The sequence below is a fragment of the Mustelus asterias genome, chromosome 1 (assembly GCF_964213995.1).
Source record: "Mustelus asterias chromosome 1, sMusAst1.hap1.1, whole genome shotgun sequence".
In the NCBI taxonomy this organism is placed as follows: domain Eukaryota; kingdom Metazoa; phylum Chordata; class Chondrichthyes; order Carcharhiniformes; family Triakidae; genus Mustelus; species Mustelus asterias.
In genome coordinates, this window is record NC_135801.1 from 4,556,432 (window position 1) to 4,571,353 (window position 14,922).

Sequence of the window (14,922 nt, forward strand, 5' to 3'; positions counted from 1 at the left end):
ACACAGGGAGAACGTGCAAACTCCACACAGACAGTGACCCGAGGCTGGAATTGAACCTGGGTCCCTGGTGCTGTGAGGCAGCAGTGCTAACCACTGTGCCACCGTGCCGCCCCTCATTTCCTAATGTAGGAAATGCAGTAGCCACTTTGTGCACATCAAGATCCCACCAATAACGGCTCGGTAATTTGTTTTAGAGATGTGTTGATGGAGAAATTAATGTTTGCCTCACTCCCCACTCTTCTACACTATAATGGCTGAGGGATGTTTGATATCCACCTGAGCGGGAGGACCTGCGTTTAACATCCCGTCAGAAAGTCAGCACCTCCAGCAGCTAATTGCATCAGGAATGCCAAACGGGATTTTGTCCGTGGAGTGGGATTTGAACCCATAGCTTTCTGAGCCTGAGATAAGAGCATTAGCCACTGAGCCAAGGTTGACAGAAGCAAGGGTGCCAGACAGGAATAAGGAAGTGGGGAAGGTGAACATTGGCAATTCGGATTATCCCCCTGCCACTGGGAGTTTGGAATGGGCGAGCGATGGATTGATGAATGGGACAGGAAATCTTTAGCGGGAGGGAAGAAAGCTGATTTACCCATGTTGCAGCCATAAATAATAAGAGGGAAAACATTCTGCAGGGAGTTAGATCCACCTCCCCTACACCTGGATCCTGTTCCCAATCCCAACTCCATTCCCAATCCTGAACCCCCTTCCCAATCCTGAACCCTGTTCCCAATCCCAACTCTGTTCCCAATCCCGATCCCGTTCCCAATCCCTACACAATTCCCAATCCTGACCACATTCCCAATCCCAACCCCGTTCCCAATCTCGACCCCGTTCCCACTCCTGGCCCCATTCCCAATCCCGACTCTTTTCCCAATCCTGACCCTGTCCCCAATCCCAACCCCAATCCCGACTCTTTTCCCAATTCTCTTCTGATCAACCCCATCCCTCTCCCCTCTGATTCCAGTTGTTACAACCTTCAATCTGCCTGACAATGGCCAAGAGACAGAGAATTGTTTTTTAAAAAATGAGATACCTTGTCTAATTCAGCGATTCCCAGGGAACATCCACCCTTCTGGGTTTCCTGGCTGATTCTCACTTCCCTGGTATTCCCAGAGTTTCTGTAACTCTCTGTAACGGCAAAACCACTCACCAAGAAAGCGCTTCTTCTCTTCCTCCGTCAACCCATGGAACATCTCCCAGAAATTTACAATGATCTTATCAGTCTCTGAGTATCCAATGTACTTTGTGCCCTGTCAGAGAATGCCAATGAAAACAGGTATTAACGGAAGCATCACTGTGCACAGAACAGTTTCCAAAAGTTGTTTGAAAAACTGCATCATTCCACAGGAGCAATCATGGTTACAGGTGTCGCCAACAACAACTAATTCCTTTAACGCTTCAAAACATTCCAAGATGCTTCACAGCAGCAGAATCGGAGAAAGATTTGATACGGATCTCTGTAAGGAGATACTCACCCCAGGTGAACAAATGCTGAGTCAAGGAGGTAGTTTTTAACAAGTGTCTTAAAGGAAAAGAGAGAGAGATTGGCAGAGATTTAGGGAGGGAATTCTAGAATTCTATAATGTGCAGGTGGCTGAGGAATGGTTGTCAATGGGATGGTCAAGAGGATACTGGAGGGCGGGAAGTACTGAGGACTCAAATTTTTGTAGGTTTGGAAGAGGTAACATTAAGGGAGGGGGAAGGTCATGGGAGGATTTGAAAGCAAGGATTCCAATTCCAATTCTCTTCCTGTGCCTAGTGGTGCACTAAGGCAGACTTCCGTCTGCTTCATAGCTAGTAATTCCCAAACAAAAGAACAAAGAACAGTACAGCACAGGAAACAGGCCCTTCGGCCCTCCAAGCCTGTGCCGCTCCTTGGTCCAACTAGACCAATCGTTTGTATCCCTCCATTCCCAGGCTGCTCATGTGACTATCCAGGTAAGTCTTAAACGATGTCAGCGTGCCTGCCTCCACCACCCTACTTGGCAGCGCATTCCAGGCCCCCACCACCCTCTGTGTAAAAAACATCCCTCTAATATCTGAGTTATACTTCGCCCCTCTCACCTTGAGCCCGTGACCCCTCGTGAACGTCACTTCTGATCTGGGAAAAAGCTTCCCACCGTTCACCCTATCTAACCCCTTCATAATCTTGTACACCTCTATTAGATCTCTCCTCATTCTCCGTCTTTCCAGGGAGAACAACCCCAGTTTACCGGTTTCCTCCCACAGTCCAAAGATGTGCGGGTTAGGTTGATTGGCCAGGTTAAAAATTGCCCCTTAGTGTCCTGGGATGCGTAGGTTAGAGGGATTAGTGGGTAAAATATGTGGGGTGGGATTGTGGTCGGTGCAGACTCGATGGGCCGAATGGCCTCCTTCTGCACTGTAGGGTTTCTATGATTCTATGATTTCTACCCAATCTCTCCTCATAGCTAAGACCCTCCATACCAGGCAACATCCTGGTAAACCTTCTCTGCACTCTCTCTAATGCCTCCACGTCCTTCTGGTAGTGCGGTGACCAGAACTGGACGCAGTACTCCAAATGTGGCCTAACCAGTGTTCTATACAGCTGCATCATCAGACTCCAGCTTTTATACTCTAGTCCTTTATACATGTCCCTAGTCTGTCACCAGGGGGCTTATAACTTGAGGGGTGTCACTCCACATCAAGCCGTGGCCTCCCCCACTCTTACTGCCGGCCATCAGTGTGGTTGGAAGGATTTGCAGGTTTACACTCAACCTGTTTGGCCGTGTTATGAACGCACTTTCCTGAAAGCAAGGATGAGAGTTTTAAAGTCACCCTGGGGGCCAGTGTTGGTCAGTGAGCATGGGGTGATGGGTCAATGGGGCTTGGTGTGAGTTAGGACACGGGCAGCAGACACTAGAGGGGGTAAAATGTTGGAGGCTGGACCAGTGACCATTTGCAATAGTCGTGTCTTGTGGGGGGTAACAGGAGCAAGGGTGAGGGTTTAGCAGCTAATGGGAAATTAGACAGGTGCTGAGCAGGGCAATATGGTGCAGGTGGTGTTAGTAATAGGTCAGTTATGAGGTCGGAAGCTTGTCTAGGGGTCAAATGTGACACCAAGATAGTAAACAGTCTGGTTCAGCCTCACCCAGTCGCGAGGGAGTGGGATGGAGTCGGTGGCGAGGGAGTAGAGTTTGTGGTGGGACAGAGAGATTTTGGCCTTTCCCTGATAAGTGTGGGTACGGGTGACCAGGCAGAGGCAGTAGTCACCAGTGTAAGATCCCTTTGAAACAGGCAAGAGCAACACTGTCAATGTCAAATCCACTAACCCCATTCTGAGGCCTTTACAACAATGCAATGGTTGGTCTCCAGAGAGTTCTAATCAAGCCCTTGGTTGCTTGTTTGACAAGCAGTGATAACAACACTTAAATACACGAGACCCCAGGAAGGTAAAGATAATGGCTCACTTCCGCAAGTAGTTGCCAGTCGTATTTGGATTCTCCATGGATCAGAGCCATTAGCTCAACGGGAAGAAATAAATCAACAACTGGCAGTGGGAAAGCCAATCGAAATCCATCGGAAAATGCTTTAAAATGTTTCTCCACTGAAGTATTAAATATGTAATCCACATAGCAATCAACAAACTGCTTCCTGAAACAGAGAAATGCAAACAGGGCATTGATTAAAATAGATAATCCTAAATGCTTGCTAAACCCGGAACATAATACCTAACGCTAGATATGAATCTGCCATTGGGCAGCACTTGCTGCATAATCCCGAGTGTGCTCAGAATTACACTAACAATTTAATGGTGGCACAGTGGTTAGCACTGCTGTCTCACAGCGCCAGGGACCCAGGTTCGATTCCCGGCTTGGGTCACTGTCTGTGTGGAGTCTGCACGTTCTCCCCGTGTCTACGTGGGTTTCCTCCGGGTGCTCCGGTTTCCTCCCACTGTCCAAAAGATGTGCTGGTTTGGTGCAATTGGCCGTGCTAAATTCTCCCTCAGTGTTACCCGAACAGGCGCCGGAGTGTGGCGACTAGGGGATTTTCACAGTAACTTCATTGCAGTGTGAATGTAAGCCTACTTGTGACACAAATAAATGGAGTTTAAGATTGGCTGTGTTTGTGGCCAATGCTGTATGTGTATTTTATTCTGGGTGGGGTTTAGGAGCCTAGGGGTGGGGTTATGGTCCAGAAACCAGGAAGCGTGGATTTGTTTGACTATCTTTGAGTTTTATTTGGATAAAAGCAAATGACTGCGGATGCTGGAATCTGAAACCAAAAGAGAAAATGCTGGAACTGTTCTCTACCTTTCTTTTCTTTATTTTTCTTCCCTCCCACCCCCCCCCCCCACCTTTCCCCCCTATTTTGTCCCCTCTTTTCTTACCTTTTCCCCCCTTTCCTCCCCTTTTTTCTCAATTTTACCTCTCTCCCACCCAGCTCCCCCCTTCCCTCCACATCTTCATCTGTCACAGTTTACCCTCTGATTCCAACTTCTCTGCTGTTTGGTCATTCACACCTTCTATTCTCTCTATGGACTGCCATTAGCAGCCTTTCCCCTGGTTTCTGTGGCTACGACTCATCTTTTATTCCCTCACCCTGCAGTATAAATATCTCCCACTTTCTATGCCATTTAGCTTTGACCATGAAATCTTTGTTGATTGTCATAAAAACCCATCTGGTTCACTAGAATCATAGAATCCCTACAGTGCAGAAAGAGGCCATTCGGCCCATTGAGTCGGCACCGAACACAACCCCATCCAGGCCCTATCTCCATTTACTCTAGCGGGTCCCCTGACACTAAGGAGGAATTTAGCACGGCCAATCCACTTAACCTGCACATCTCTGGATTGTGGGAGGAAACCAAAGCACCCAGAGGAAACCCACGCAGACATGGGGAGAACGTGCAAACTCCACACAGACAGTGACCCAAGCCGGGAAACGAAACTGGGTCCCTGACGCTGTGAGGCAGCAGTGCTAACCGCTGTGTCACCGTGACGCCCCTATAAAGTGGCCACGACAGGACTTGAACCTGCAATCTTGTGATACCATCACCCCCATGATCACTGAAGTCAGACGCCTTATCCATTAGGCCACGCGGTCAACACATAAAGCAATCGGGCTTAGGGCGGCCATTTCCAAATTTCCAGAAAGGACATTGGACACTCACACACACAGGCCCCAGCCGCCCGCCAACAACAACAACATCCGCTCAGCCAGCCTCCCCGCGTCACGTCATCATCGGAAACCGTCTGGAAACCGCCGAGCGCACCATTGCGTCATCCTCGGCAGCCTCTCCCCGCCCCTCCCCGAGTCAGCTTTGGCCAGCCGCCGGAAATAGCCGAAGATCTGTGGGAGAGCCGCTCCGACCGATTCCATCCACCCCCCGCCTCACTGCGTCATCTTCGGCAACGTGCCGGCTCAGACCAGAATGTCATCGCGTCACCATCCGAGCTCCCCCCGACTCATCTTCGGATCCCTCCGGAAACAACCGAGCGCTGGGACACTCGCCCATTGCGTCAGCTTCGGCAAACGCCTCCGCACAGCCGAGAACGTCACCACCCACCCGAGCACTCCCGACTCGTCTTCGGCCCACCGATCGGAATGAGCCGAGGGCGCTGCGTTCCGACCGAGCATTGCGTCATCTTCGGAGGCGCGGAGGTTGCGTCACCGGCCTTCGGGCACTCCACGGAACGAAGCTGACTTCGGAAATCCTCCGGAAAGAGCCGAGCGCCTGCCCTTTTTTAGTCAGACCCAAGAAAGGAGGACAAATTAACGTCCGGCTCGAGGTGGCGCCGGACGGAGGGCAGAGTGCTCAAAAGCCGGACTGTCCGGCCTAAAGCCGGACGTCTGGCCTCCCTCATCAGGCTCGAACTTGTAACCTTCAGATAGCAGCATTGAAGACACTGAAATCAAACGCCTAATGTCCTGTCGGGAAGGAAATCTGCCGTCCTTACCTGGTCTGGCCTACATGTGACTCCAGACCCACAGCAATGCGGTTGACTCTTAAATGCCCTCAGGGATGGGCAACAAAAGCTGGCCCAGCCAGCGACGCCCACATCCCATAAACGAATAAATAAAAAGGGGAGGTCTTACCTGTTCTGCCTGTTTACAGGAATGTTTTTACCATCTGGAATTAGCTCATGCTCTGTGATTGTACCATCAATCATTTCCCTCCCAACCTGAAAGAGACGACAGGAGGAAACCAATTGGAGTATCGCTGACAACATGTACTTTGTTACAAAAGACAGGAAACAGGTCCAGAGGAAATTTTATCACTTGAGTGCTCGATACATTTGTATCAGACCCTCGGGCACCAGTTTTAGCACAGGTATCATCACGTTGGATGCTTCCACTGGTGGGGCATTCTAGGACGAGAAGTCATAGTCTGAGGATAAGGGGCAGCAAATTTAAAACAGAGTTGAGGAGGGTTGTGAATCTGTGGAATTCGTTACCCCAGAGTGCGGTGGATGCTGGGACAGTGAGTACATTTAAGGAGGGGTTAGGCAGATTTTTAATTGGTAATGGGTTAAAAGGCTATGGGGAGAAGGCAGGAAAATTGAGATGAGGAGCATATCAGCCATGATCGAATGGCAGAGCGAACTCGATGGGCCGAATGGCCTAATTCTGCCCCTACAGCTTATGAATTTATTCGGCATTACTTTGACTTGGTGTTTTTGTGTGACTACTTTATGCTTCAGACTAAATTTAATGCCAACCCCATTTACTTTACATTGGTCAACTCTCTCAGTGGAATAAAGAGGAATTCAATACACAGAATCCCTACAGTGCAGAAGGAGGCCATTCGGCCCAATGAGTCTGCACCGACTATAATCCCATCTGGGCCCTATCCTTGTAACCCCACATATTTATCCTGCTAATCCCCTGACACTGGGGACAATTTAGTACGGCCAATCAACCTAACCCGCAAATTTTTGGAGTGTGGAAGGAAATCGGAGCACCCGGAGGAAACCCACGCAGACACGGGGAGAATGTGCAGACTCCACACAGACAGTGACCCTAGGCCGGGAATTGAACCAGGTTCCCTGGTGCTGTGAGACAGCAGTGCTAACCACTGTGCCACCGTGCCACCCCACTAGGACTGCCAACCCTCCAAATGACTTGAAGAGGAAACTTCACATTCCCATGCTCCAGGCCAGGAGACGATTCCACTGGGCGAGTGGAGTATAGCACTGACTCTCCATCACATGCTCCACCTGGCGTTCCTTCCTACTAGGACTGCCAACCCTCCAGGATTGGCCTGGAATCTTGGGATTGATCTCCAGAGCACTGCTCTGAGAAAAAGATCCCAGAGAGGAAAATCATAAATTGTCCGGTATTTTCATTTCCTTTCCTTTGTTGAGTTACAAAAATATTGGAGGTCAGGAAGGTGGCTGATGGGTCTAAGGGTCAGGAACCTGTCAAACACTTGAGTCAATTCCACATTAGGGAGGGAGGAGGAGTGTCCTAAAGATGGGCAGGTTAGATGCCCAATGGCAGGAATGTGTGGTGGGGCAGGGCAGGTGGAGGGGAGGGATTATTTGATGAAACTTCCAGGAATACACACAACCAGAGTTGGCAACCCAACTCTCCGCGGGATGGTGGAATCAGTGGTTAATGGTCAGACAATAATATCACTCCTAGTTTTATGAATGGACGCGTCAGAAATGTCTGCATCTAAAGTGCAAGGCTATGGACCAGGTTCTGGAACGTGGGGTTAAAACGAGTGGTTGGTATTTTTTCTCTCTTTCGTAGGTGGCACAGACACGATGGGCTGAATGGCCTCTTTCTGCACTCTAACTTTCCTGTGGTCCCAATAGAGCCCTGCTCCCAATTTGTTCTGACACAACTGTGGTTAATTCCGATCCCTTGCCAAAACCATTGATCTTTTAACTAAAAGTGCGGATGGTACAATGGAAGAATGGACTTTGATTGTCAAATACTTCCATCAGATTGAAAAATATCATTGATAGATAGGTCTATCTTCTAATGAATTTTTCCAAAGTGCTTTCTCTCCTTTACACCTGGGTTTGATCTAACGGGAAAGGAAAAGCTGCTATAAAATGAGAGCATGAATTACAAATTAGGCAGTTAATTGGTTAATTTCTAAACTATTCTTTGTTTGCTGGATCTGGGCCCCGTTTCTAGGCCATCCCAGTGACCGTACCATCCGAGTGACGCCCACTTCAAAGCCAGGCATGGGTCACAAGGGATTGTAGTGGGAGGGTGCTATCTCTGAAAGATGTCACTGACTCAGTGGGGTTTTTGCAGCAAATCCAGTCACTTTCACAGTCATTCATTTTGCCTCTGATATAGAATTATACAGGACAGGAGGCCATTTGGCCCATCATTGCCAGTACTGGCTGTTTGAAGTAGCAACCCAATTAGATCCACTCTCCCCCCCACCCCCACCATCTCCCCCCCACCCCACCCCCAGTTCACGTTTAAAACTTGCTCGGTGGGATCTGAAGTGGTCGGTTAACTGCCCTCTGGAATGGTTTAGTCAGCCACTCAGTTTAAGGGCAGGAAAAGGGATGAGTAATAAATGTTGACCTTTCCCACAATGTTCACACCCCCCATCAAAAAATAGAAATGTCCTAATGTCTGGGCAGCTTGGTACCACACCCTCTACATTGCTGTGGCAAGGTTCCAATTTCCCAGTTTTCAATTCCGTCCATGCGTCCCAGTTCTCCTGACATCCGTAATCTCCTCCAATCCCATCAACCCGTCACCACCTCTGTCCCTCTTATGTATCCTGCATTGCTCCACCGTTGGTGGCTGTGCCTTCACCCTCCCGGGTAATAAGTTCCCTCCCTGGACCTCTCCTGCTCCATCATTAACTCTCCTCTCATCCTTTAGGATGCTGCTTACCTCCCACTTCAGTTAAGCTTTTGGTCACCAGTCTTGATGACTCCATGTCTGATTAATGTTAATGTTCATTAATCACTGCATTGAAGCAGCAGGGATTGTTTTTAAACCTCAGTGAAGGCATTATATAAATATAGGACTTCTGCTGTCGGAACCCAAAGTAACAGCTATTGAAAGATGAACCATGGGCTTGCCAATGCACCAGGTAATAAATTCAATATGGCCGCATGTCTGCCCTTGCCCTGCTGCAATGCTCCAGTGGAGGCCAACGCAAACTGGACGAGCAACACCTCATCTTCCGATTGGGCACTGTACAACCCTCGGGACTCAACACTGAGTTCATCAACTTTGGCCTGTGAGCTTTCTCTTCCATCTAAACCCTTTTTTTTAATACACCATACATTTTTGCCTCAAAAATGTATGGTGTATAAAACCCCTTCCACCACCCCCCACCCCCACTCCACACCTGGTCATCTGTCTCTTGCTCTTAGGTTTGTTATACTTTCGTTGCAATCTCTTCCAGCGACACAAGAGAATCTAACAGCTTCTTTCCCTCTCTCTCAGTTCTGATGAAGAGCCAATTGGACTCGAAACATTGGCCGTGATTTTACGACTTCGTTTGGATGAAGCTCGTAAAATCCCGCCCGAGGCCAATGGAGAATTCCACTCTGCGAGCCGTGCGCGTGGCGGTAAAATTCCGGCTATTAACTCTGTTTCTCTCCCTACAGATGCTGCCAGACCTGCTGAGTTTTTCCAAAGGTCTCTGTTGGTTTCAGATTCCAGCATCCGCAGAATTTTGCTTAATAAATTCAACCGCTCACTCTGAAATGGAGTCAAGCGGATCAAACAGCCACAGGGTCATTGCCTAATCCCAATGGTCCAAGTTAGCAACGGGATAATGCCATTGACATCAATCATCCCCAGCAGATTCACCAACACTTCGAGTATGTCCCAGAGTCTCGGGGAATTCATAGAATCATAGAAACCGGCTTCTGATGGAAGGGAGGAGGTGTGGGATAGAGGGAAAGTTGGCCGATTGGATAGGTAACTGGCTGTCTGATCGAAGACAGAGGGTGGTGGTGGATGGAAAATTCTCGGACTGGAGGCAGGTTGCTAGCGGAGTGCCACAGGGATCAGTGCTTGGTCCTCTGCTCTTTGTGATTTTTATTAATGACTTAGAGGAGGGGGCTGAAGGGTGGATCAGTAAATTTGCTGATGACACCAAGATTGGTGGAGTAGTGGATGAGGTGGAGGGCTGTTGTAGGCTGCAAAGAGACATAGATAGGATGCAAAGCTGGGCTGAAAAATGGCAAATGGAGTTTAACCCTGATAAATGTGAGGTGATTCATTTTGGTAGGACTAATTTAAATGTGGATTACAGGGTCAAAGGTAGGGTTCTGAAGACTGTGGAGGAACAGAGAGATCTTGGGGTCTATATCCACAGATCTCTAAAGGTTGCCACTCAAGTGGATAGATCTGTGAAGAAGGCCTATAGTGTGTTAGCTTTTATTAACAGGGGGTTGGAGTTTAAGAGCCGTGGAGTTATGCTGCAACTGTACAGGACCTTGGTGAGACCACATTTGGAATATTGTGTGCAGTTCTGGTCACCTCACTATAAGGAGGATGTGGAAGCGCTGGAAAGAGTGCAGAGGAGATTCACCAGGATGCTGCCTGGTTTGGAGGGTAGGTCTTATGAGGAAAGGTTGAGGGAGCTAGGGCTGTTCTCTCTGGAGCGGAGGAGGCTGAGGGGAGACTTAATAGAGGTTTATAAAATGATGAAGGGGATAGATAGAGTGAACGTTCAAAGACTATTTCCTCGGGTGGATGGAGCCATTACAAGGGGGCATAACTATAGGGTTCATGGTGGGAGATATAGGAAGGATATCAGAGGTAGGTTCTTTACGCAGAGAGTGGTTGGGGTGTGGTATGGACTGCCTGCAGTGATAGTGGAGTCAGACACTTTAGGAACATTGAAGTGGTTATTGGATAGGCACATGGAGCACACCAGGATGATAGGGAGTGGGATAGCTTGATCTTGGTTTCAGATAAAGCTCGGCACAACATCGTGGGCCGAAGGGCCTGTTCTGTGCTGTACTGTTCTATGTTCTATGTTCTAAACCCTACAATGCAGAAGGAGGCCATTTGGCCCATCGAGTCTGCACAACAATAATCCCACCCCAGGCCCTATCTCCACAACCCCACACATTTACCTCGTTAATCCCTATAACCTAGACATCCCGGGACACTAAGGGGCAATTTAGCATGGCCAATCTACCTAACCTGCACAACTTTGGAGTGTTTGAGGAAACCAGAGCACCCGGAGGAAACCCACGCAGACACGGGGAGAATGTGAAAACTTCACACAGACAGTGGCCCAAGGCTGGGATTGAACCTGGGTCCCTGGCGTGTGAGACAGCACCACTGTGCCACCCTAAATAAATGGAAGATTGAGTAAATATTGGCTCCAGTATTATCCTTCAACTGCTGGCGTTCCAGAAATAACACTTTATGTCAGTGAAGATTATTTCGAGTTTGTGCGATCTTACCTTAGTGAATTCGTAACCACACAGAGGAGAGGAAGAAAATCAGAGAAAGATGAAAGAAAGCAAGAGGGACCTACTGTGAAATTAAAGCAGAATATGTCTTCGATATCATCATCTTCATAATTGAGAAGCTCCTGCAAATTTCTACAGCAAAAATAGGAAAGTTAATGAACAATAGCTCTTTGAACTGTTACCAAAGGAAGCAAACTAGCCTTTCGTGTATTTTTCATTTTAATCATTCTGTCTTGTGTCCCTGCTTTTTACTACCTTGAAATTAAGCTCTGGAATTCCTCATTCTCCCACAAAACCCAGAATCCTACAGTACAGAAAGAGGCCATTTGGCCCATCAAGTCTGCACCGACCACAATCCCACCCAGGCCCTATCCCCACAACCCCATGCATTTACCATAGCTAGTCCCCCTGACACTAAGGGGCAATTTAGCATGGCCAAGCCACCTAACCTTTGGACTGTGGGAGGCAACTGGAGCACCCGGAGGAAACCCACACAGACATGGGGAGAACGTGCAAACTCCACACAGACCGTCACCCAAGGCCGGAATTGAACCCTGGCGCTATGAGGCAGCAGTGCTAACCACTGTGTCACCGCACCACCTCTCTTTAAAACCTAAAAATGTTAAAAGCTTTGGGTCACCAGTCCCAATATGTCCTTGTGTTGCAGAGTTTTGATAGTGCGCTTGTGATATATTTACCATTTGAAAGTTGCTATATAAACACAAGTTGTTCCTTTTTTAAACTTAAAGAGATGAACAAATGCAATTTTAATTTCAAAATATCTTTTCTCCGCAGTAAGAACATAGGCCCCATCCACAGATTTGCAGCGCGAATCCCACTAGGGCGCTCCGCAGTGCACAGAGTGTGGGAGATTCATTTTGAAAATCCCGCTTAAAAAAAAACCAGCGGGAGTTACTCCAGTTTTTACGGGAATTTGGCACTTAGAATTTTTTTGGGAGAATCACCCCCTAGTATCTATCCGCTTTATGTTGCTTTTGTCTTAGGCACTCAGCTAACCCAGCTGTGGTAGTTAATGAACTGTGTTGAAGATTTTCTAACTAGAATACAGAGCAGCAGGTATAAAATCCAATGTGGAAATGTATTACACATTCAGGACTATACTGGACCTTGAACTCAGATTCAACTTGTCAATCAGAGTTTGGATGGTATAACTTGGACATTGCCAATGAATCCAAGCAGCCATGTTGGTGAAAACTCGTGTGACGACAAACTACAGGGTCCATTAAGGATTAAACACTGTACAACTTTTACAGAAGTTAATAAAATGTTTGACCTGACTCACCGTCCTAATGTTGGTGAGAGATCCTTTAGGTCATCCAGAGTTGGTTTAACATTCAGCAGCTTCTTGTAAAGGGCCAAGGGGAAGTGAAAGTCAGCGACAAAGCCATGGAATACAGCAAGCCAGCAGAGAATCCCCATCAGGCGAAATATATCATCGATTTCTGGGTTCTGTGTAGAGGTAAAACTGATACCATAACTACTGCTGTGTAAAGTTTGAACGCAATTTGGTATTACTGAATTAACCAAGAATATAGGGTGGCACAGTGGGTGAGCACTGCTGCCTCACAGCGCCAGGGACCCGGGTTCAATTCCAGCCTCTGGTCACTGTCCGCGTGGAGTTTGCAGGTTCTCCCCGTGTCTGCGTGGGTTTCCTCCGGGTGCTCCGGTTTCCTCCCACAGTCCAAAGATGTGCGGGTTGGGTGGATCGGCCATACTAAATTACCCCTTAGTGTCAGGGGGATTAGTGGGGTAAATACGTGCGTAATGGGGATGGGGCCTGGGTGGGATTGTTGTCGGTGCAGACTTGATGGGCCGAATGGCCTCCTTCTGCACTGTCGGGATTCTATGATAAGGTGAGCATCTGGTTCAATATCTGATCTGTAACTTAGTTCCATCCACTCACCTGGGCCCCATGTAAAAATCTCTGGTTTTAAATGGCTAATTCAGCTAGCTTCTACTGTTTTTCACTGGAGTGAGTTCCGCATTTCTACCATCTTTTTTTTTTAATGCTTTCACAGGATGTGAGCTTTACTAGTTCGGCCCAGCATTTAGCTCCCACCCCCAGCTGACCTCGAGAAGGTGGTGGTGAGCCGCCCGTCTTGAACCGCTGCAGTCCCTGTGGTGTAGGTACATTCACAGTGCTGTTAGCGAGGGAGTTTCAGGGTTTTGACCCAGTGACAAAGAAGGAACGGTGATACATTTCCAAGTCAGGATGGTGAGTGGCTTGGAGGGGAACCTCCAGGTGGTGGCGTTCCCGGTGTCTGCTGCCCTTAACCTTCTAGGTAGAGGACTCTGGTTTGGAAGGTGCTGTCAAAGGAGCCTTGGTGAATTGCGGCAGTGCATCTTGTAGATGGTACACACGGCTGCCACTGTGCATCGGTGGTGGAGGGAGTGGATGTTGAAGGTGGTGGATGGGGTGCCAATCAAATGGGCTGCTTTGTCCTGGATGGTGTTGATCTTCTTGAGTGTTGTTGGAGCCGCACTCATCCAGGCAAGTGGGGAGTATCCCATCACACTCCTGACTTGTGCCCTGTGGACTGGCTTCGGGGAGTCAGGAGGTGAGTTACTCACCACAGAATTGCCAGCATCTAACACCCGGCAGAATGGACGACTGCAAAATCCAACCCTATGATTCATTCTGCCCCAGAATGCTGTCTACTCAAGTCCCACCCTGGAAATATGAACACAAAATGCAGACTAAAGCTATACTGCAGTGCCAGAGTGCGATACACACTATCTTGACTTGGAAATATAACTTTACAATTCACATACCCATTCTGGAAACCAAACGAGCCTGGATTCCTCGTAGATCTTCAATGTCTTCGGTTGAGTGCACAGTTTCTCGGTAATGACGGAGAAGAATTCCTGCGACACTCCACCATAATCAAAAGCGGATTCATCCTTAAAACAGACCTGGAATAATTGTAACAAACAGACCAGAAGTAAGAATCTGCAATCTTACTGTCTTCACCCTTGCACCTTCCTATTTTTTCTCTTTAGGCTTTTGAGTGATTTGAAGAAAAGGACGAGGATTTTAGAATTGAGGCATTGCCAGGCCAGGAGCCCAGACCGTTCATGAACACACGGGGGAACTGGCAAACGTGGTTTGGTGAGTGAGGTAATAGGAGCAGAGACTTGGTTGGGTTCAGGGTTACAGAGGGGGGAGGATGAGGGACAGGTCAGGATTCTGATGAAATATTCAAGTCTGGAGGTAACAAAGGCACGAATATGGGTTCAGCAGTGAATGATTGTGAAATAATCGCACCTCACTGGAATGTCACATTGAGGAGGATATTTAAGACAGGCTGTTAATGTGATAGATATGGCATGGAGCTGACAAAGACTGACACTTCAAACAAACAAAATTCTAAATAACATAAACAGAAAATGCTAGAAATGTTCTATGGGCTACACAGCGTCCATGGGAAAGAAACAGAGGATGGAATTCTCCGGCCGTTCATGTCCCACCATCGCTGCCAGAGAGGACGGAGAATTTGGCACTCAGCCAGATCTC

The 14,922-nt window shown here is 48.2% G+C and overlaps 1 protein-coding gene across 1 annotated transcript in view; it reads right to left on the reverse strand.

Moving 5' to 3' along the window:
• The window catches only part of LOC144486960 (putative E3 ubiquitin-protein ligase HERC4), a 70,603-nt gene that overhangs the window by 2,287 nt on the left and 53,394 nt on the right, over positions 1 to 14,922 (reverse strand). The window contains exons 18-23 of the mRNA XM_078205017.1: positions 14,181 to 14,321; positions 12,691 to 12,857; positions 11,453 to 11,519; positions 6,061 to 6,146; positions 3,432 to 3,615; positions 1,154 to 1,253 (exon numbers count right to left, since the gene is read on the reverse strand). Of these exons, the coding sequence (XP_078061143.1) occupies positions 1,154 to 1,253; positions 3,432 to 3,615; positions 6,061 to 6,146; positions 11,453 to 11,519; positions 12,691 to 12,857; positions 14,181 to 14,321 (745 nt within the window). The remainder of the gene's footprint in view (positions 1 to 1,153; positions 1,254 to 3,431; positions 3,616 to 6,060; positions 6,147 to 11,452; positions 11,520 to 12,690; positions 12,858 to 14,180; positions 14,322 to 14,922) is intronic.